Below are 23,426 nucleotides of genomic sequence, written 5' to 3' on the forward strand. Positions count from 1 at the left end.
GTAGCTCGTCTTCCACTTGTCGGATTCTCAACTCTCTTTAACCTTCAAGCAATCTGCCCCCAAATCAAACGGTTTTCAATACAATCCTCACAAATCCTGAACTTAAGAAATTCATTTTCAACATCACTCCCTCTTTAATAACAATAATTAAAAACTCTCCAACTAATTGGAGATGTGAAAGAGAATATGCCATTGCCATTATCAACTGCTTCTACATGCATCCTTTCTTTTTTCTCTTCAGGTACCCTCCCTATCTCTATTGAACTTTTTATTTTAAAATTTTCAAATGATCAAAGACCCTTTGATTGTTTTCTGGTTTTTTTTTTTGTTTTTTTGTTTCTGATTGTTATCGAATGATTTAAATGCTTTGTAATAATGAATTATTATTATTAATATTTTTAATATAATTTGAAGCGAAAACGAAAAACCCTAGTGGCATTTTTGATCGCAGAGGAACGTAGGAAATAGTTAGGCAACTAGAATTTTAATTTTGGGTTTACGTTAATTAATGATTTTGAAGTAGAAGATTACAGTTTTAACTTTATAATCAATGTGGTTTTTGCGTGTTGGTTTAGTTAGCCCCTTTTTTCTTTTTATAGAACATTTTAGCTTGATGGAAATGGTTCATTTGATTTTGTTGGATCGTTAGATTGTTTATTACTTTGGAAACTAAAAATTTCTTATTAAAATCTAGTAGTCTTTTCTGTTTTTGTTACATATTCTAATTTAGAAATTCTCTAAATTTTATGTTTTTTTTTCCTTCCAGTTTAAGGCTTTATACAGTATTGTTATCAGGAATCTGGAGCAGGTCATGTCCATGGTTTTCAACTTCCTTTGTGGGGGAAATGTGGGTGCAATTTGTGAGACATTGAATTAAGCTAAATAGTTCTTGAGAAATGGGTTCTGATAAGCGTTCAGCTGGATTGTTACCCAGAATGGAGAGGGTTCGGACGATTTTAACGCATAAATACCGTTATCCGCATGAACATTCACGTCATGCAATAATTGCAGTAGTTGTGGGTTGTTTGTTCTTTATCTCATCAGATAACATGCATACTTTGATAGAAAAGTTGGATAATAATATCAAATGGTGGTCTATGTATGGCTGTTTACTTGGATTCTTTTATTTCTTTTCGTCTCCGTTTATTGGGAAGACTATCAAGCCAAGTTATTCAAATTTCAGTCGATGGTGAGTGTTCTAATCTGATGCCTTCATTAATCATGTTGCAAATTGATATTCAGTTGGATGATAATGAGCAGCCATGGCTTATTTGTGGCTTCATATAACTTAAATTCACAGGTACATAGCGTGGATTTTAGTTGCAGCCGTGTATCATCTTCCGAGTTTTCAGTCAATGGGAGTGGACATGAGGATGAATTTGTCTTTGTTTTTGTCAATATATCTCTCTTCTATTCTCTTTCTCCTTGTCTTCCACATTATATTCTTTGGTCTGTGGTATCTTGGTCTTATTTCTCGTGTGGCTGGAAGGAGGCCAGAAATTTTGACTGTTGTCCAGAATTGCGCTGTAAGTGTTGAAGATGCAAATGATGGTTTTTTTTCTTTAGACAGCAGATTTTACCTTTCGTGTGATGCTGTTGCTTATAGGTATTTTCTTCTCTTGCCCTTTGTAGGTTATTAGTATAGCCTGCTGTGTATTTTATAGTCATTGCGGCAACCGTGCAATGTTAAAGCAGAAACCTTCTGTAAGAAAAAATTCTATTTGGTTTTGGGAAAAAGGTGAGAGAAACACATGGCTTGCAAATTTTCTTCGTATGAACGAGTTGAAAGACCAAGTCTGCTCATCTTGGTTTGCTCCAGTTGGCTCTGCAAGTGATTATCCACTTTTATCGAAGTGGGTTATTTATGGTGAGGTATGGCTCTTACTGAATACAAGATTTATATTGTCTGTATCACTCTATGGGTATTCTTATGGTGTGTTTTGTTGTTTTTAATCCTTACATATTTTTCTCTTGATATTTTATTTGCAGATAGCTTGCAGTGGTTCATGTTCCGGTCCTTCAGATGAAATTTCTCCTATATACTCACTGTGGGCTACATTTATTGGCCTTTACATTGCCAATTATGTAGTGGAAAGGTCAACAGGGTGGGTAGCAGTATATTAGCTTGTTCCAAAATGTGTGAACCATTTGTATTTGTTGCATGTTCTTGAATGAAATTGTAATATATCTTGCATGAGATCCACTGTTTAGATTACTAGGTATTCTTGCATTGAGGTTCATTTTCATAGCAGTGGCACTGGACAGTGAACATTGAGGTACACTTTGTTTCTACATGCCTTGATCTTTACTCTTTATCTTAAATTTTTGTTGTTCTACATCAAATTCAGGTGGGCTCTTACTCACCCTTTGTCTGTTGAAGAATATGAGAAGCTGAAAAAGAATCAGATGAAACCAGATTTCTTAGATATGGTTCCTTGGTATTCAGGGTAAATATTTAATATTTCTTTGTCTTTTACCTTTTGCTTCACCATGTGGTAGGAGTGAAAAGGTTTCAATCTTTTTAACTTTAGTATGCTTATCACAAACTTTGCAGAACATCAGCTGACTTGTTCAAGACTGTTTTTGACCTCTTAGTATCAGTAACTGTGTTTGTTGGCCGGTTTGACATGCGCATGATGCAGGTGGAGTTTTAAAATTTGATAATTTATGCATTTATATATTTTCCTTTTTTGTTTTGTAAGGATAAATCTCCTGATAAATATTCCATCAACAAATGACTTTCTATCCCCCTTTATGCCTTTTGTCAGGCCTCAATGAGCAGGGTCCATGAAGGAGCTCAACAGTATGATCTTTTTTATGATCATTTGAGTGAAAGGGAGGATCTATGGTTTGATTTCATGGCTGATACCGGTGATGGTGGAAACTCGTCATATGCTGTGGCTCGGCTACTTGCTCAACCTTCCATACTGCTTACTAAAGATGATTCTCTACTTACGCTGCCACGCGGGGACCTGCTACTTATTGGAGGAGATCTTGCGTAAGTTAGTACTTTCATATTGATTGTTTATTATTCGTGAAGCTAGAACCTTTAACATAGCTGTTTGAATTTTTGGTTGATGATTTGGTCATAAAGTACTCTCATAATACTAGTTATCGCTCATAACCTGGTTGCCTGTAGGTATCCTAATCCATCAAGGTTTACGTATGAAAGGCGCCTCTTTTGTCCTTTTCAATATGCTCTCCAGCCTCCACCTTGGTACAAACCTGATCACATTGCTGTAAACAAGCCCGAATTACCTGAAGGGGTTTCTGAACTCAAGGAATACAATGGACCCCAGTGTTTTATCATTCCTGGAAATCATGGTAGGTCGTACTTTTTAACACAAAATTTATCTTCAGTGATCTATTTTTCTCATGTAAGAAAAATTCAAAGAATTTGTTTTCATGTATTTGTTAATAAAAAAGTTCACTATTATTATTGCTATCTAAAGATTCAACTTAGTGCAATGGAATTATACTTCTGACTTTACAGATTGGTTCGATGGACTTAATACTTTTATGAGGTATATATGCCACAAGAGCTGGTTGGGTGGCTGGTTTATGCCACAAAAGAAGAGTTACTTTGCTTTGCAGCTCCCAAAAAGATGGTGGGTATTTGGTCTCGATTTATCACTCCATGCCGACATTGATGTATACCAGTTCCAGTTCTTTTCTGAATTAGTAAAGACCAAGGTATCGTTACTTCTAAGATCTATCCCTTTCTGTTATGTTTGCTATGAGAAAATACACTGTAGAAGTACTATGGAAGCCCTTGTAGTAGAAGTTAGATTGCATTTTGCCCCCTCTACTCAAAAACTGGGCAAATTAGTCCCTTTACATTAGATCAAGGAGCAAATTGGTCCTTTCAGTTAAATATTTCATCCATCTTTACTATTAAAAACTGGCGTGGTTGATAGAATAATCACAGTGCCACGTGTACCTTATGTTGACGTATAAGAATCATTTTTTAACGACAAAAATTGTCAAGACTTATTAACAGAAAGATCAGTTTGCTCTTTGATTTAATGTATAAGGTCTAATTTGCCCATTTTTTTAGTAAAGGGAGTAAAATGCAATCAACTCCTAGTAAAAGGGCTTCCATGGTACTTTTACTTAAAGTACACCTAAGTGAAGGAGGGAGTGTATTTTAACCTAATGGAAGACTCATCTATCTTTTATGGTTTCATAGTAATGTCATGCATTAATGCATTCCAAAGATTTCACATTGCTATAACTCTAGTTTTCTTTCCGAGTCCTGTATGATGCATTTTGATTTTGATGCCTAAGGCATAAGGCATACTGCGATTCATGCGTTATGCTGGTTGAACCCTACATTTTCCTTTCAGGTTGGTGAAAATGATTCTGTGATCATTATGACCCATGAACCACACTGGCTTCTTGATTGGTACTGGAATAATGTTTCGGGCGAGAATGTCTCACACCTGATATGTGATTACTTAAAAGGAAGGTGTAAACTTCGAATTGCTGGTGACCTGCATCATTATATGCGTCATTCATGTGTTCCTTCAGAAGGTCCAGTTCATGTGCAGCATCTTCTTGTAAATGGGTGCGGAGGTGCATTTTTACACCCCACTCACGTGTTTAGTAATTTTAGCCAATTTTATGGGAAAACATACGAGTGCAAAGCTGCTTATCCTTCTTTTGATGATTCAAGCAGGGTACTTTTCCATTTCTTTTCTATTTCTTTGAATCCATTTGTCTTGTTCCCTAAGTTCTCACTCAAATTGGGACTGTAACTTGATGCAGATTGCATTGGGAAATATCTTGAAGTTCCGTAAGATGAACTGGCAGTTTGATTTCATTGGTGGTATTATATACTTCATATTGGTTTTTTCTATATTTCCACAGGTATATTTCTTTTAAATCCTTTGAAGTTCGTTTTGTTTGACTCGGTTTTTCTAACTTTAACTCTCATTGAACCTAAAATGACCTGATTATTGGCTGTGATCCCCTTCTCTCTCTTAGAATGTTTCATGTAATATTGTAATGTTCTACCGACTAATCTGTTTCCCTCTTTTTCTAGTGTCAGCTCGATCACATATTGCAAGATGATTCATTTTCTGGTCATCTTAGGAGTTTCTTTGGCACGGTGTGGAATTCTTTTGTATACATGCTGGAACATTCTTTTGTATCGTTGGCTGGTGTGGTGCTATTGTTGATGTTGGCATTCACATTTGTTCCTTCCAAGTTGGCTCTCAAGAAACGTGCAATAATTGGAATTCTTCATGTTTCTGCACATCTAGCTTCAGCCGTTATTCTCATGCTGCTCTTGGAACTAGGTCTGGAGACATGTATCCGGCATAAACTGCTAGCTACTTCTGGTGAGTTACATTCTAATCACCTGTTCTGCTATCGTAGGATTGTTAATACGTGATAGTTTCGTGATGACTGTATTCATGCTGACTTTTTAATTGAAGTTAATGACGATTGGTTACTGTGTTCAGGTTACCACTCTTTGTACCAATGGTACCAATCGGTGGAAACTGAACATTTTCCAGATCCTACTGGTCTTCGAGCGCGTATAGAGCAATGGACATTTGGCCTTTATCCAGCATGTATCAAATATCTTATGTCTGCATTTGATGTTCCTGAGGTAAGAAACCTCTCCTTGTTTGGGAAATGTGATAACTTTCACGATAAAAGTACCATGAGGCCCTTGTATTAAGAGTTAGATTGCATTTTGCCCCCTCTACTCAAAAAATGGGCAAAAATGGGCAAATTAGTCCCTGTACGTTTAGATGAAAGAGCAAACTGATTCTTTTGTTAAAAAATCCATCCATTTCTATGGTTAAAAACCGGTACTTGTATGTCAAAATAAGGTACATGCGGCTGTTTTGGTTATTTTGTCAACCAAACCAGTTTTTATTGATAGAAATGGATGAAATTTTTAATAGAAATGACCAATTTGCTCTTTAATCAAACTTACAAAGATTCATGTAAAGGGGTAAAATGCAATTTGACTAATAGCATGGGGCCTCCATGGTACTTTTACCAACTTTTCACTTGTCAATATTGATGGAAAGAATTTGCCTGCCAGGTTATTGCTGTCACTCGGAGCAATATTTGCAAGTACGGAATACAGTCACTTTCCCGAGGAGGTGCTATTATATATTATGCTTCTGTCTTCCTTTACTTCTGGGTTTTCTCAACCCCCGTGGTTTCATTGGTGTTTGGAAGCTACTTGTATATTTGCATTAACTGGCTTCATATACACTTTGATGAAGCATTCTCCTCTCTTAGAATTGCTAATTACAAGTCATTTACACGATTCCACATTAACTGTGATGGTGATCTCGAGGTTTTCACTCTTGCAATCGATAAGGTAAGAAGCCAATATTTATTCACTTGTTACTATCTTTTTTCTTTAGGTTTCTCGTCGACATTTGAAATTGCCGTTTTCCTTTAGCTGCATGTTAAGAACACAACTATCTGTTTTCTCTCAACGATTTTAGCAGTTCAAATGGAATTTGGTTAAAACCAAGTTAGCTGACCGAATCCAGGCAATTTGGTTAATTTGGTTTCGGTTTCTGGATTAGTTTAGGGTATTTGTTAACTGACTTTATATTGCCCAAACACAAATCCTATGTGGCTCGGACTCTTTTGTTTTCTTGAAGTACTCGTGTCTGATACATGGATATGAAGATATGATTTACAAGGATCTTTCAAATACATGGAAAAAACTTAGAAAAACTTAATCATATCTGTGCCGGATATATACTCATATCCAATACTCACACTTAAGTTGCACTAACATAGCCTAGATCCATTATAATATTCCCCAAATCCAAATATAAAATAACAAAATCCATTAATATTCCTTATTTTTCTGTTAAGGCGGTCAATAGATCGAACCTATTGAGTTAAGTCAGTTTTGTTATTGCGGTTTTTCTTTAAAGTCAGTTCGGCCATCGGTTTTTATTTCTGAAAGGTCGGTTAAGTTCGTTTGTAAGTTGAACTGATTGATCACACACTTGGAATATATACATTTGGACACTCATCCATTTGACGTGCAGGTTCCAAGGGAATGGAAGCTAGATCCCGATTGGGACGGAGAGGCGAAACAGCCGCAGCAGTGGAGCCACCGGATAAAACATCCTAGCAAGTGGAGTGCATCTGTAAGTCATCAAGATCCACTGAATACTGTGAGGATTGTTGACCGATTTATTATTAAACAAACAGATAATCAGGATTTTGCATCAAGTAATGGGTCAATTAATAGTTGATTCTTGGTGCTTTTAACATCACTTAGATTGTCGTTTCATTGCATTAGGGGTTGTTAGTGGTGGTGTTTAAATGGCTATCATCATTGACATGTCACGGTTTATTTACGTTGTTCCGATTTTTTTATTTGAATTACCTGTGTTTATATTCGTGTCAGACCCATATTTGAATGTAAGAATCGGGTTAAAGATTCTTCTGAGTATATAGAGATTCTTGAAATTTTTTTAGTTGGGCTGGAATTAAATTATAAAATTTTGAGATCAAGATATAATTTTATCTTTTATTATTTTATGATTTCATCATTTTTAATGGGATTAAATAGAAAGGATTAAAGTGTAATTTTACTATATATTAATTTAAAATTCCATTATTCAAGAAACGGCTAAATTGAATATTTTTCGGGGTGGGGGGCTAAGTCCCTTGCCTGCCTCTTAAATTCGCCTTTAGTTAAAACTGACTTAACTGGTTGTATTCAGTTGATCCGGTTTAGTCAGTTTTAAGATCAGTTATAGTAGGTTTTAATAGACTTCTAATAAATAAATATTATTTTTAAAATTTTTAAATATAATCTATAATTCATAAGTAAACTTTCTGTTTTTCTCCTTTTTGAACAACATGAATTCAAAATGATTCAAACAAATAACTCAAAATGATTAACACTTAGAGTGATCAAAGTTCGTAATGATTACTTGACTCATGGATAACTTTAATCAAGACGATTCTAAAAGTTTGACCAGACTGATTGGTCGAATTAGTTGAATCGAAAATCGATCGAAATATCAGTTTAAAAAGAGCTGTAAATCAATATAGATAGATTGGATCAACGGTTAAATTAAATTTTATTATAACTATTTAATAAAAGTTTATAACTTTAATTTTTTAAATAATTTATTCATTTTAAATCAAACAAATTATTTAAATCAATCCGGTTCCTAAACATTATCCATCCTATCCTTAGTTGTAATTATTACGTGAGGTCCATTGTTTCTCCTTCTTGAGTACCTCACATCTGTCGTCAGCATCATAGGTATGAAACACTATTTCATTTCTCATAAGCCAAAATGTTGACATTGTAACACCCACAACCACCAATCATCTCTTCTTCATTGTACCTCTAAAAGAGGGAACCTTGCCATTGAATAATCAAATCAAACCCCAAATAATCCAATAGAAAGAGCATGAACCCAGTCCACTAAAGCTGCTTTACACACCACTTGGACATACAAATTGTCTGCTCAACTGGAAAGGGAAAAATTGGCAAGATATTGTATCCTAATTATGTGATATAATAAATTCTAAAATAATGTCGCTTAATTTAAAGGAAATAAGAGTTTTACTTTGAATAGAAATTAAATTCTGTTCATTCATGATTTGGTTACTTGATAGACGTACTGAATTAAAAGTTGATCATTATAAATTGATCCTCCCTCTATCTATTAGGGTTACACATGCAAAAATGCATTAAAGATTATAACCTCCATCACTTAGGGTTTGTATAATTAAGGAAAAAGATCAAGAGGGAGAAATCAATTTATCGCGTTCTTAAGCTTATGAAAGTCATATTATTCTAAAGATCTTAAAATAATTATTTATGATTTGAAGGAATTGATTTACATAATATTTAGATCTAATAGATCTTACAAAATTGGATTGCAAGAACATATAATTGAATGTTAGAAAGTAGAGAATGTTTCATAATACCAGTCATTAATTACCCCCCATTACCAAATCACACTTCTTCTGGAGCCACTTAAAAATTATGAGTTTGAATGCATTTAAACGTTTTTTTTTTAAGTTTAATTCATGATTTCACTTTTGAACTATAGCCGTTTTTTTCATTTTGGTATCTAAACTATTTTTGTCTCACTTTAGTACTCGAATTATTACTTTCGTCTCAATTTACCCAAAAAAAATACAAGTTGTCAATTAGAACGTGACATCACATTCTAATTGGATGTCGGTATTTTTTTTTTTGGGTAAACTAAGAAGAAAAGGATAATTCGAATACAAAAGTAGGACAATAAAAGTTTAATTACCAAATTTTAAAAAAAAACTACTTTAAGGGCCATATCAATACATGAACTATATCTGTTTTTTCATTTTGGTTTCTAAGCTTTTTTGTCCACTTTGGTACTTGAATTATTATTTTCATCTCAATTGACCCAAGAAAATAAAAGTTGTCAATTAGAACGTGAAACGTGTCACATTTTTATTGGAGTCGATAATTTTTCAGGTAAAATGGGACGAAAATGATCATGTAAGTACCAAAATAGGATAGAAAAATTTACATACCAAAGTGAAAAGATATGTATAATTTAAGTGTCAAATTCATGCTATTCTAGACAGGAATCGAGTGAATGTAGGATCGATTACAATGTAGAGTCTTGATAGATATGGTGTACTTGGGAACTAAGTGCTTAGAAGTTAGGTTATAGATCTTCAATGGACCACCTAACTCTTAAATTTCGTATCTACCATTCTCTGGGAACTTGGTCTAACCAACAGTTCTCCAAAAAGAAAAGTAAAACCAAAACAAAACCCTTCGATTAATGCTACAAACTTAATACACTTATATTTTATTTTTTCAAGTGGTCCATTGACGTACCATTAAAAGAAAAGTATAAAGTTTGGTCAAATTTGATGCAATTTTTCCACATATAGTACCATTAAGGATAGGATCAATGTGGTAGAAATTAATATAAACTAGACCAATATCAAAGCTCTTTAAGGTTTTATCAAGCTTCCCTTTCAATCACAAACACCATTTAGATTATATATATATATGGAGGGTGTAAAGGAACAATTACAAGCTCCTATATATAGAACTTTAACCACCGTACATAGCATTGATGGTGGTGGAATAAGAGGGATCATCCCTGGAATTATACTTGGTTTCTTAGAATCTGAACTTCAGGTACGTACGTGCACTCGGTCACTATAATATACATGCATGCACACAAGCATGTCTATATATATATATATATATATACATATACTATGTGCTATATTTTAGTCTTATTAATATGGGTCAAGTTTAGGGAGCTAGAGAAGTTGACTAGGACCCAGGTCATTTGAGTTTGATCATTAGGATTTTCAGATCAGGTTATTTCAAGTTCAAATCATTTTATTTTTTGATCGCTTCTAGTTACTTGTCAAGTTATCTTAGGTTATTTGTTCTGGTCATTTTGGGTTTGAGTCAATTTTGAATTCGAGTTGGGCACGTTCAAGTTTGTTGAGAAAATGTCAATGGACCTCTCAACTGGTTGTGGTATTGTCTATTGTCAGGGTTGTCTCCCCACTCTGCGAAGAGGTGACAGGTTTACAGAGTAGGAGCTAGATTATAAAGTAGTATCATGTGCTCCTCAAGATTACCTATAAGCCCTATGCTCACATTTCCTTTAGTAGGTAGCCGTGCACCATTCATGGTCCCAATGAGACGCTCCCGTTCTATCAATTTGTCATTTCTTCCGGCAATCTTAGGCATTCAAATTCTCTATTGAATTGAAGACAAAACTCTGACTAAGAACATGCTGATCTGTTGATGAATTTATCGTTACTTTAAAACCATTATAAAATAGAGACAATTTCTCTCCCAATAAAGGTATTAACCTTTTATAATCATATCCAATCAATAACAACGAATTAGAGTTGAAAGGTCTAATATATACAAACCAAATTGACATAGACTACCATAAGTACATTGACCTAATTTTGCTTATCACTAGGTACAGATTTTATGTTTTGTGTTATTACATAGAAACTGGACGGTGAAGATGCAAGACTAGCAGATTACTTCGATGTGATAGCAGGGACCAGCACCGGTGGCTTGGTGACAGCCATGCTAACTTGTCCGAACGACAAGAACCGACCATTATTTGCTGCCAAAGACATCAAAGACTTTTACTTAACTAATTGTCCTAAAATATTCCCTCAACCAGGGTACAGCACACTTTTTTAGCAGTAAAACTAAAAATCAAATTGTATTTTGTTCACTCTATTAAAAAAGAGTAAATTAGTCTTTGTATGTTAAATCAAAGAGTAAATTAATTTTTTCTGTTAAAAATTCTATCTATTTGTATTGTTAAAAACTGGTATGACAAACAGAATAGCTAGGTAGTAAAACGTGGCACGCCACGTATACCTTATGCTAATGTATAAGATCAGTTTTTAACAGTAAGAATGGATGAATTTTTTAACAGAAAAACCGGTTTGCTCTTTGATCTAATATATAGGACTAACTTACCTATTTTTTCGAGTAAGAAGAGTAAAATGCAATCTAACTCCTAGTAAAATGACTCCATGATGCTTAATTTTACCACCCAAATAATGATTCTAACAGTATTTTATCAGATAAAATTAAGTAACATTTTTATTTTTATTACTAGATTTCCATTGTTTTCTCAAACAACAAAAGTTCTCAAAGCTCTATCAGGACCAAGATATGATGGCAAGTTCTTACATTACATTATTAAAAAAAAACTAGAAGGGAGAAGGTTGAATGAGACATTAACTAATGTTGTTATCCCAACATTTGATATCAAGCTTCTCCAGCCAGTCATCTTTTCAAGCTTTCAGGTTCCCACATATACATATACATATACATATATGTATGGTTTGTCTTATCATGTCGTGTTTGAACATGCAGGTGAAAAAAAACCCTACTTTGAATGCCTTACTTTCAGACATATGCATAGCAACCTCAGCTGCACCAACATACCTCCCTGCTCATTACTTTAAAACCATAGTCTTCGAAAGGAAAAAAAGAGAAAATAACCTCATTGATGGTGGTGTGGCTGCAAATAACCCAGTATGCATCGACAAAGAGGAAAGAGAAAATAACCTCATTCATGGTGGTGTGGCTGCAAATAACCCAGTATGCATCAAAGAAGAGGAAAGAGAATATAACCTCATTGATGGTGGTGTGGCTGCAAATAACCCAGTATGCATTCTCAAAATGATAACACTTATTCAATTATATAGTCAAATATGCAGTAATGTCCTTGTAATTTTACCAAATTTACAATTTTGTCCTTAATTTGCATTTTTTTTTTCAGACTTTACTGGCTATGGGGGAAGTGAGCAGGGATATTATTGACAAAAACGGTGATTTGGGTACCCAAAAAAACAAAAACGATAATTCCAAGCCGTGTAATGAAGCCATAGACTATAGTAAATTTCTGGTTATTTCGTTGGGGACTGGCTCTAGCTCTGAGGCAAAAACCACAACGAAATACAGTGCTAAACAGGCGGCCAAATGGGGTATGTTAGGGTGGTTAACCAGCGGTGGTTCGACGCCGTTAGTGAATGTTTTTACTCAAGCCAGTGGAGACATGGTCGACCTTCACCTGTCTGTTTTATTTAAAGCTCTTGACCACTCAGATAAATACCTTCGAATCCAGGTAATTTAATGCATGCATTCGCACTTAATTTGAAAAATAATTTGGTTAAAATGTGCCTATAATTCCTATACTTTTTGAAAATTAGGAAATTTAATCCTTGTTCTTGTATTTCTAGAAATTTAATCTCTCTACTTTTTAGATTTTAAAATTTAGGTCAAACTGTTAACATTGATAATTTTTTTGTTAAATTTGTTGTTGTGACATTTTGAAATAAAAAACTACTCACTGAATAGTTGTGTAATTTTAAAATGATGTTATAATTAACTTGACTTTAACAAAAATATTTAACAATATTAACAGTTGGACCTACATATTAACTATCTAGTTCGAATCGGTCAAGCCATCGGTTCATCAGTCTGTCTAATTCAATTTAATAAATCATTAAAAAAATTAATTTTTTAAAAAAATTAAACATTTGGTTCAATCTGTTTTAAGTCCAGTCCAATCAATCCGTACAGGTTCCCATCTCATCCATATCTAAGGCCTTTCTTCCGACAAGTAGTATCCTAGTTGGTTCACGGTCCAATATATTTGAGGCCGATTCAAATAACCATGGGAAAATGACTTAAATGGCTTTCTTTTTACAAAGTAAATTATATTGTTAGGAGAGTATTTTTACCTTTTTATATTTCTAAAATTGTTAATTAATATAATCGTAAAATTATATTTCTTCGTTCTAAAGTTTAAAATTTAATTTCGGACCCAAAAATTTTCTACCCCACCCTTGCTAGCATTCCCTAATTGAAATTGTGCACCAGCTCGAAAATCATTAAAGAGACGACGGTTCTGGGTAACAATGTTCTAATCTACTGCTTGTTATCATCATTGAATTGTACGTAGGATGACGAATTAAAGGGGGATGTATCATCTGTGGACATAGCCACGAGGAAAAATTTGGATGAATTGGTCAGAGTCGGCGAGAAACTGTTGAGGGATCCAGTTTCTAGGGTTGACTTGGTAACCGGCAAGTTCAAGCCCGTCACTGAAGAGACTAACGAAATAGCCCTTAAAAGGTAATATATAGGAATTTGCCCCCCATAAATTTACATTTTGGTCCCAATAATTTTTTAGTTTTACTTCATCTCCTATTTAGAGAAAATTTGATGTTTGTAGGTTTGCAAAATTACTGTCCGAAGAGAGACAGAAACGACATCCTAAACCACTTCAAGAGAAGGCTGAAACACAAAATTAGTAGTTTTCACCCATAAATATTGGAAGTCAATTGCACTTCCAATAAAACACCACATATTTGTACCTTAGAGTACAAATAACTTTGTGATTTAATAAAAATCCCAAAATGGGATAATAACTTGTAATTCCTTGCTGTTGGAACTCTACTCATTTTCTTTGGATTGTATGCGTACAATAATAATATTTCATCATTTGTTTAGAGCGCCTGACTAGATATGTTTATGGGTTAGGTTAAGGTCTATTCGTATTTGGGATGGTTTGGATAAAAAAAATTAGACGCGTTTAAAATATGAGTCTAGTTCGGACTTGAACATTTAAGGCTCGAGTTCAACTAAATTTAAACTTTATCTAAAAAAACTTTGTAATGCAAAATATTTTGTTATTTTTATATATTACGTAAATTATAATATAGAAAAATTAGATCCATAGTAGTATATAATCCTGCTATAATGTAAACATTAAAAAAATGCTGACATGACTATATATAAAATTTTAATAAATTTAAAAAATATAAAAATATTAAATATTAAATTAAAAATAACATAAATAATTTTTATTTTTTCTTAAAAAATAATTTGAGCGGGCCTAAAATAGGAAAATTTTAGGTCCATATTTCAAGTCAAGTTTGAGCAAACATAGAGTGTGTTAATATCATGTCTAAGCCCAACTCGATTCGGTCCATGAACACCTCTAGTCACGAAAAGAAAAAAAATGATAAAATTTTTTGTTACACACAATAAATATATATTTTATTTAAAATAACACAAAATATGTCACAATGTACTTAGACATTCTAATATTAGATATGATATAAAAAAATTGGCACACATAAAGAATGAATATTTCGAATCTAGGGGATGCTCATAACTCCGTGACACAGGCGAAGTCCTCTCAAAATGGAAAACTCACCTTTCAGTTTTTTATAAATAGTAAATTTTACATTTTAGTCTCTAAAAATAGAATAAAATCATTTTAGTCCTTTTAAAAATAATAAAATTATAAATTAATAAATGATAAAATTACATTTTAACATCTCAAAAATTTATAATTCAATTCCGACCCCTAAAAAATTCCTAAATTTGCCCCTTCCCTACCCCCCGTGAACTTATGAAAGTGCTTAGCAGTTAGGTTATAAATCTTCAATGAATCACCTAACATTTTCGTACCTACAATTCTCTAAAAACTTGGTCTAACCAACAATTCTCCTAAAGGAAACGTAATTTTTAAATTGGTTAATGCTACAAACTTAATGCAGTCTTAGATTTTCTTTCAAACTTACCATTAATATGCCATTAAAAGATAAGTAGAAAGCTTGGTCAAATTTGATACAATTTTCCCACACATAGTACTATTATGGATTGGATCAATATGTGGCTATAAATACCCAAGTAGAAATCATTATATGCTCGACCAATATCAAAGCTCTTTTAAGGGTTATCAAGCTTCCCCTTTATAGCACAAAACTACTATCACAATACCATTTTGATCCTATATATATAGATAGATATAGATATATAGATATGGAGGGTGTAAAGGAACAATTACAAGCTCCTACATATGGAGATTTAATCACCATACTTAGCATTGATGGTGGTGGAATCAGAGGGATCATCCCTGGAACCATACTTGGTTTCTTAGAATCTCAACTTCAGGTACGTACGTACATTTGGTTTCTATAATATGTATGTTCATGCACACAATGACACAATCATGCGTATATATATATACTATATTTCGTACGTATCAATTGGGAGGGTCGTGTTTAGGGACGTAGCTATGGAGGTTGGTCAGGACTCTAGGGCCTTCTCCCCTTTTAAAATTTTTTTTATACTTGTTTCGGGTGGGGAGGAGTTTTTCGAGAGAAGTCTTTAAAATGTCCTCGTTTCCGGGTTTTAATGATTCGCAAAGGGAGAGCACTTTGATTGGTGGAGATACGACTTGTAAGGCTCAGAGGAGAGGCGTCATTATGTAGGTCACCTGCGTGCGGGGAGACTTGAACTATCAACTTAAGGCATATAGCTCACATGGTACTGCTTGAGCCTTGGATGGAGACAAAACCTAAACCGAGATGCTTCCCTTTGTGAATCGTACATGACTCTCAGTCGAGCAGGGAGACAAAATCTCGATACAAAGACAATATCTTACCACTATTGAGGTTTCGATCGGCTGAAGGAGTTGCCCCTCAACAATACTTCATACGTAGAAATAGTAATAAAAAAAATACTTCAAGTTTCTTATTCAAGTTATATAAAATTACTTGTTCTGGTCATTTAGGTTTGGAGAAATTTTAAATTTAACCAAGTTCAAGTTATTAATTAATTTAATGAAGTTGAAGTTATTAATTTTTAATAACTAAGTCAAATTTTATTAATTGAACCGAGGTTTTAGGTTCAGATCGTAATCGAAAGGTCCTTTTATCATAAATTTACGTAAGTACATATACGTGGCCTTTTGCTTATCACTAAGTAAAGATTTTACGTTTTGTGTGATTACATAGGAACTGGACGGTGAAGATGCAAGACTAGCAGATTACTTCGATGTGATAGCAGGGACCAGCACCGGCGGCTTGGTGACAGCCATGCTAACTTGTCCGAACGAAAAGAATCGACCATTATTTGCTGCCAAAGACATTAAAGACTTTTACCTAACTAATTGTCCTAACATATTTCCTCAACCAGGGTACAATACATCATCTTTGAGTTAGGTTGCATTTTGTTGTTTTATTCAAAAATTATTAAATTAGTTATACATTAGAGAAAAGAGTAAATTAATTTTTTTTGTTAAATTTTTTTATTCATTTGTACTGTTAAAATTGACGTGATTAACGAAATAATCAAAGTACCTTAGGTAGATATATATATATATATATATATATATTAGTTTTAGCAGTAAAATAGATAATTTTTTTACAGAAAAGCCAGCTTACTCTTTGATCTATTTAGAGGACTAATTTGTCTATTTTTAATAGAAAACGTAAAATATAATCTAACTTCTAATATATAAATCTCTATAGTATTTTTACCGACTAAATTATGATTCAACAGTACGTTATTATTACGTAAAATTAAGTAACGTTTTTTGTTTTATTACCAGATGTCCATTGTTTTCTCGAACAACAAAAGTTATCAAAGCTCTATCGGGACCAAAATATGATGGCAAGTTCTTACATAACGTTGTTAAAGACAGGCTAGGAGAAACAAGGTTGCACCAGACATTAACTAACGTTGTTATCCCAACATTTGATATCATGCATCTCCAGCCAGCCATTTTTTCAAGCTATCAGGTTCTTATATAAACATACACATATATATATTGATAGGAGAATACGAGTTTGGTGGTTGATGGCAGTTCACCCAGAGGCCAAGAATCACAAGTGTTTTTATAAGAGATGGGGGAGAATGCTTTTATTTCTAGTGTTGAGAGAAAGAAGGAATCCCCTAACTAAGCCATAGGCAAAGGCTTATATAGCCCTGTGAAATGTAAAGGTCACGCATGCATTGCTATGCAACGTTTGGCAAGGTCACATTTGAAGTTGACTGTGCAAGATCTTTCTGCGTGATAGTTGCTAGATGAAGTGGTATCATGTCTCCCTTCTAGTGACCTATATCTTATAGGTTTGGGTTTGCCTTATCATAGGCAAATACAATCACTATTTTATCGGGTAAGTGATTGTGCATCACACACGGTCTGACCCAACGAAATGCTCCTGTTTCATAAACCCGTGACCCAAGCAGCTTCTTCATGTATTCAGGCTCTCCACAGAGTTGGGAAACAAAATCTTAACTCGACCTGAGACAATACCAACCTATTAAAAGGTTCAACAATATATATATATATATATATATATATATATATATATAGATAGATAGATAGATAGATACTTCGAAGATTTCTTGGAGGCAACCTCCCCTCAACAACATATATAGAGATAGATAGATAGATAGATAGATAGATGTATGATTTGTCTTATTATGTTGTGTTTCAACATGCAGGTGAAGAAAAAACCTACTTTGGATGCCTTGCTCTCAGACATATGCATTGCAACCTCAGCTGCACCAACATATCTCCCTGCCCATTACTTTAAAATCCAAACCGACGATGGGGACGTGAGAGAATATAACCTCATTGATGGTGGTGTGGCTGCAAATAACCCAGTATGCATTTTCTAAATTGATATCTGTTTAATTACATGGTCAAATATGCTGTCATGACCTTTTACTTTTAGAAATTTTACAATTTAGTCCTTACTAAAAGAAATGGTAAAAATACCTCTCTGGCCCCTCCCAAAAAAATCGGAGCAATTTAATCCCTGCCAGTTTTGAAAGTAAGCAATTAAGGACAATTAATCGCAACATTAATGTTTTCCGTCAATTGTTCATATATATGATTGGTATAATAATAAATTTAGTCCTCGATTTTTACATATTTTGTCAATTTGGTCTTGATTGTAAAAGATTCAACAAATTTAGCCTCAACATTTACATAGATCTTGTAAGCTAAATTTGTTAAATCATGATCAAATTGATAGAATATCTAAAGGGATAAATTCATTATCATACCAATCAAAATTATGTATAATTGGTGGAAAATGTTGACACCGGTTAATTATTTTTAGTTGCTCACTTTTAAAATTGACAAGAATTAAACTGCTTCGATTTTTTCAAGAGAGATCAATTTTCTCTATATTGAAATTGAGAGAGACTGGAGAGGTGTTTTTACAAATTATACTTATGTTTGTATAAATGTATATTTTGGATTTAGCCCCTTTTATTTTTCAGACTTTAGTGGCAATGGGGGAAGTGAGCAAGGAGATCATTAAGGGAAACCCTGATTTTTTTCCAACGAAACCCATGGATTATGGGAAATTTCTGGTTATTTCATTGGGGACTGGCTCTAGAAAAGACGAAAAGAGATACAATGCTAAACAGTCGGCGAAATGGGGTATATTAGGGTGGCTAACCAGCGGTGGTTCGACACCGTTGGTGGATGTATTTACTCAAGCTAGTGGAGACATGGTGGACCTTCACCTTTCTGTAGTATTTGAAGCTCTTCACTCAGATAAATACCTTCGTATCCAGGTAATTCAATGCATGCATTTGCCTACTAGGAAAATGTTTGTTAGTTTTTTCTTTGAAATAAATATCAAATTTATACACGAACTTTGGTCCGATTTACAATTTAATACATGAATTTTAATTTGATACAATTATACACGTGAAACTTAAATTGTGGTTTATATATATATATATATATAAAGCTCTAATTTTGATTCAATGGTATACATTTAAAGAAATGGATGCATATATATATATATATATTTTATATTGGATTAATATAATTTTTATATACGCAATATATCAACTTAAAATGATGCTAATTCGATAATGTTGTTAGCGATTTGTGGAAATTAAATCAAATCAAAATATCATTTATAAAAATCGTATAAAATCAGAGTTTATATATACTTAAAACTCTTAATTGCGTTGATGTTACAAATCAATAAATACCAACTCAATTGGAAAATAACTTAAAATTTATTATTTTTACAAAATAAATTATAATATTACAAGGATAATTATTTATTTATTTATATGTTTATATAAAGTCAATAAAAGTTGCACATATTGAATTTCAACCTAAAATATTAAAATTTTAGATTTTAATTTTAACATTTTAGCCAAAATTTAATTTATTTTTACACATTTTTTGAGTTTATAATCTAGTATAGATATAATTTTGTGTCTTTATAAATACATAATTCTAAATAAATAAATTATGAAGTTTTTGCTTGAGGGGGGAGCCCATGGTAAAATTATAGTTTGCTCCTTCTAAAATTGTAAAATAGTAAGTTAATATAATAGTAAAATTGCATTTTTTCCTTTCCCAAAATTTATAATTCAATTTACCCCCTAATTTTTCTACCCCACCCTTGCTAGCGTTCTTAATTGAAGTTTGTGTGTACCCTTGACAACAATTTTCTGGTAATTGAGTGTTGATTTGCTGATTATTAACATCGTTGAATGGTATGTAGGATGACGGATTAATTGGGGATGTATCATCCGTTGACATAGCGACAGAGAATAATTTGAATGAACTGGTGAAAATCGGTGAGGGACTATTGAAGAAGAAAGTTTCTAGAGTTAATTTGGAAACCGGCATTTTTGAGCCTTTCAAAGAAGAAACTAATGAAGAAGCCCTTAAAAGGTAATAGATACATACATGCATGCATATATATATATATATATATACAGAGAGAGAGTGAGAGAGGAATTAAACACTACAAACTTTGCATAAGCCATATTTCATTCAAGGGCACGACATTAAGGGGAGCGCAAGGGCACGACCCTCAAAATGAAAACTTTGCTATATATTTGTTAGGATAATTCCAGCCAAAAATCTGAATGGGTTTAAGCTAGATTCTATTGTGCTCACAAACTGAACTCGCAAATCAAGCTTGCTCTCCTGCAAAGTTACACATGCATGAGACCGTATAAACATATGTTAGGTCTAAAGTAGGATACATGTCTTGTATGTATGAAACTTACCTAGTATGTCATATCAATGAACAATACCCATATGATCATATAAATATACAAACACCATTATCTTAGAGAAACAGAGAAAAATACTCAACAATATTATAAATTAAAACAATAATAAAATTCTTATTTTGATTTTTCAAAAACATATTTTTCAATTCCCACCCAATTTCATAATGTATTTAATTAGAAAAAAATTTGATGTTTCTAATTGTAGGTTTGCGAAACTACTGTCCCAAGAGAGACACCGCCGGCATCTTAGGTCACCCCAAGGGAAGGCTGAAGCACATAAATATGAAGTTAAAATTTAGTGGTTTCTCTATATTTATATGTTGTAAGCACAAATAATTTCATGATTTAATAAAAATCCCAAATGGGATGATGTTTTGTAATTCATTGCTATTGGAACTTTATTGATTTTCTTTGGATTGAATGTATTTCAACAACAACAATAACATTTCATTGTGCTAATTTAATCTATATGTCCCATTTAATTTCATCTATTTGTTTAGAGTTTACAATGAGCTGTAAATACATATCTGATTAAGGTAAAAGTACTATGGAAGTTTTTGTACTATAAATCAGATTGCATTTTGTCTCCTCTACTTTAAAAATGGGCAAATTAGTCATTGTACATTAGATCAAAAAGTAAACTGATCATTCTATTTAAAATTTCATCCAATTCTATTGTTAAAAACTAGTTCATGTATGCTAGAATGAGGTACATGTGACACGCCATGTGTAATTATCTAGTTAGTCCATCTGCCATGCCAGCTAATGAAATTTTTAACAGAAATTATCAGTTTGCTCTTTAATCTAACATACAGGAACTAATTTGCCCATTTTTTTAAGTACAGAGAGTAAAATGCAATCTAATTCCTAGTACAGTGACTTCCATGGTACTTTTAACCATCCAGTCAATTATAAAATAGAATCAAACTGGAATATAACCGAACACAATCTACACATGGAATATGTGTCTAATAAGACTAGAGAGTAGACATGTTCAATGGTTTATATATCCATCCAAGCCCGAGGCTCGCTTGAAATATGAGAGGGTTTGGACAAAAGTATGAGACTTGAAAAACAGGTGTGGGTAAATAATCAAGCCCATTTAGAATATAAGCCAAGTTTGTGCTCCGAAATTCAAGGTTCGAGCCTAGCTTGGCGCGTTGCGTTTTCTACTTTGTAATATATATATATATTTTATTTTTATGTATTATGTAATTTATAACAAATAAAATTCAATATTTAATACTATAATGTAAACGTTAAAAATTGTTAAGTTATCTATGCTTAAATTTTTAATAGATGGTAAAAAATCAAATATAAATAAATATTAAATTAAAACTAATATTATTTTTAAAAGAATTAAATAATAATAATAATAACATGGGCGGGTCTAAAACAAGATTGGGTTAGCCATTTATAAATATAGATGAGCTTTGACAAAATTTGAAGCTCATATTTTAGATCCGACCAAGCTTAAGCAAACATAAGGTGTATTAATATCATATATAAACCTAACCTAAACCTAATCCGACTCACATCTATTGAAAACCCACATATGACAATTACATATGGTGGGACTCAAATTCAAGTACTTAAAAATTCAGAGCTTTAACTTTTGCTAACAATATCAAAATTCATCCAATCACGAAAAAAGGAAAAAAAAATTCAAATTTATAAAAGATAAGAGCTTTTTATTACACAAAAATTACTAATAGATATTATTTTTTCTATTTGAAATAACTCAAAAATAGTTACATCATATTTTTTAAAAATAGTTACAACATACTTCGACACACAAGAGTTGAATTATTGTTCCATTACATCAACTTTCTTTTCATAACGATAAAATAAAAGATTTTGTAAGAATATTCTAAAAATTACTAGTAATATCTCGACATTTATGATTATCGAGTTTACAATAAAATCCATTCATTATCCAGAAACGATTGGACAGTAAAATTTATACATACAATTCAATTTATATTACAGAACTTCACACCCATAAATATAAAGTCTTTTTTAAAAAAACATATTAAAAATAAGTTTGTGAATCTAAAATAAACCCTAAACTCTAATAATATTAAGGAATCAATGTGAAATACTTAGTATGGGTTTGAATAGGTGGTGCACAGTGATGACGATGAAATTAGATGCTATAATGATATTATAACGTGAAACAAAAAAAAAGACAAAACGTATTGCACTGTCCATCCAAACCCACTCTTAATTAGCGTAAATTTAACTTTATGAAATTTCGTCACTATTGTCAATTTATACCCCATTAGGCAAGTTGAATTAAAAGTCAATTATTTAATAATAATTTGTTATTTTTATTATCAGCATGGGGGTTGATATTGAGAGTTTTTGGTGCTGAAATTTTGACCCTTTGGAATTTTGTTGATGTATGTTAGTATCTACTCGTCAACTTTGGTTAATGATTATGGTAGCTACCAACCTATTCCAAATAATTATAGTCTTTTGACGAGTTAATTGGTCATGGGTTTTAAGAATCCATACCCATTCATTTTTTGATTTTATCCCTATAAATTAAACCTAAAGTTATTAAATCATTAGTAAATTTACATTTTAGTCATTCAATTTTAAAAAGTTATAAAATGATCATTGAATTATTCAAAAGTTTTTATTTAAGTCATTGGGTTGTTAGGTTTATTTTTCTAAGAAAGCCTTGCTAACGAGCTCCAAGTAACGATTTGACGATCAGTGTGGTGGATCAATACACATCAAAGAGTAGAAGAACATACATTAGATCCAAGTCGATCTGAAGGTCAATGTCGGAGATAGGAAAAGAAAGTTGTTTAGATTTTAGTTCGCAGATTTGTGACATTCAAGTTATTTCATGGAAAAGAAAAACAGAACTGTAGAAGAAAAAGGTAAGGAGAGCTTTCAGTTTGTACAAGCGATGCGAACAGAGAAGGCTATACAGCAGCGATTTTAAAAGCCTAGTGAATTAAACGAAAACTTTTGAATAGTTTAATAACTATTTTATAACCTTTTTAAAATTAAATGACCAAAACGTAAACTT

The 23,426-nt window shown here is 32.7% G+C and overlaps 3 protein-coding genes across 9 annotated transcripts; all 3 read left to right on the forward strand.

The window, feature by feature from the left end:
- Nucleotides 1-7,469, forward strand: LOC105772498 (uncharacterized). Of its 2 annotated transcripts, none has more exons than XM_012593768.2 (16): nt 1-241; nt 767-1,189; nt 1,301-1,526; nt 1,633-1,872; nt 1,990-2,105; nt 2,349-2,447; nt 2,555-2,642; nt 2,769-2,998; nt 3,140-3,324; nt 3,494-3,693; nt 4,347-4,679; nt 4,768-4,869; nt 5,045-5,342; nt 5,466-5,614; nt 6,059-6,343; nt 7,035-7,469. In XM_012593768.2, the coding sequence occupies exons 2-16, from the start codon at nt 897-899 to the stop codon at nt 7,242-7,244; spliced, it is 3,054 nt and encodes a 1,017-aa protein (XP_012449222.1). In that variant the 5' UTR covers nt 1-241; nt 767-896; the 3' UTR covers nt 7,245-7,469. The 2 variants fall into 2 exon arrangements, with proteins under 2 accessions (XP_012449222.1, XP_052488492.1); XM_052632532.1 differs by having other exon boundaries at nt 796-1,189.
- Nucleotides 7,470-9,966: 2,497 nt separating this feature from the next.
- Nucleotides 9,967-14,031, forward strand: LOC105772499 (patatin-like protein 2). 6 transcript variants are annotated; one of them, XM_052632329.1, is made up of 7 exons: nt 9,967-10,156; nt 11,000-11,181; nt 11,628-11,817; nt 11,888-12,115; nt 12,297-12,641; nt 13,482-13,654; nt 13,755-14,031. In XM_052632329.1, exons 1-7 carry the CDS (start codon nt 10,025-10,027, stop codon nt 13,831-13,833), a joined length of 1,329 nt encoding a protein of 442 aa, XP_052488289.1. In that variant the 5' UTR covers nt 9,967-10,024; the 3' UTR covers nt 13,834-14,031. The 6 variants fall into 6 exon arrangements, with proteins under 6 accessions (XP_052488289.1, XP_012449227.1, XP_012449224.1 ...); XM_012593773.2 differs by having other exon boundaries at nt 11,888-12,049; XM_012593770.2 differs by having other exon boundaries at nt 9,968-10,156; nt 11,888-12,181.
- Nucleotides 14,032-15,232: 1,201 nt separating this feature from the next.
- LOC105772500 (patatin-like protein 2) lies at nt 15,233-20,870 on the forward strand. Its single transcript, XM_012593777.2, has 7 exons — nt 15,233-15,484; nt 16,330-16,511; nt 16,926-17,115; nt 17,825-17,986; nt 18,611-18,910; nt 19,864-20,036; nt 20,589-20,870. Exons 1-7 carry the CDS (start codon nt 15,353-15,355, stop codon nt 20,680-20,682), a joined length of 1,233 nt encoding a protein of 410 aa, XP_012449231.1. The 5' UTR covers nt 15,233-15,352; the 3' UTR covers nt 20,683-20,870.
- Nucleotides 20,871-23,426: the final 2,556 nt, after the last annotated feature.

Source organism: Gossypium raimondii, chromosome 6 (assembly GCF_025698545.1).
Source record: "Gossypium raimondii isolate GPD5lz chromosome 6, ASM2569854v1, whole genome shotgun sequence".
Taxonomy (NCBI): Eukaryota; Viridiplantae; Streptophyta; class Magnoliopsida; order Malvales; family Malvaceae; genus Gossypium; species Gossypium raimondii.

Coding starts and splice junctions, on each gene's coding strand:
- LOC105772498 (XM_012593768.2), top strand. CDS start 897: ATGGGTTCTGATAAGCGTTCAGCTGGATTGTTACCCAGAATGGAGAGG. Junction 1,527..1,632: donor CTGTTGTCCAGAATTGCGCT/GTAAGTGTTGAA, acceptor TGCCCTTTGTAG/GTTATTAGTATAGCCTGCTG. Junction 2,106..2,348: donor GTAGTGGAAAGGTCAACAGG/GTGGGTAGCAGT, acceptor CATCAAATTCAG/GTGGGCTCTTACTCACCCTT.
- LOC105772499 (XM_012593770.2), top strand. CDS start 10,025: ATGGAGGGTGTAAAGGAACAATTACAAGCTCCTATATATAGAACTTTA. Junction 10,157..10,999: donor TCTTAGAATCTGAACTTCAG/GTACGTACGTGC, acceptor GTTATTACATAG/AAACTGGACGGTGAAGATGC. Junction 12,182..12,296: donor GTGTGGCTGCAAATAACCCA/GTATGCATTCTC, acceptor TTTTTTTTTCAG/ACTTTACTGGCTATGGGGGA.
- LOC105772500 (XM_012593777.2), top strand. CDS start 15,353: ATGGAGGGTGTAAAGGAACAATTACAAGCTCCTACATATGGAGATTTA. Junction 17,987..18,610: donor GTGTGGCTGCAAATAACCCA/GTATGCATTTTC, acceptor TTTATTTTTCAG/ACTTTAGTGGCAATGGGGGA. Junction 20,037..20,588: donor AATGAAGAAGCCCTTAAAAG/GTAATAGATACA, acceptor TTCTAATTGTAG/GTTTGCGAAACTACTGTCCC.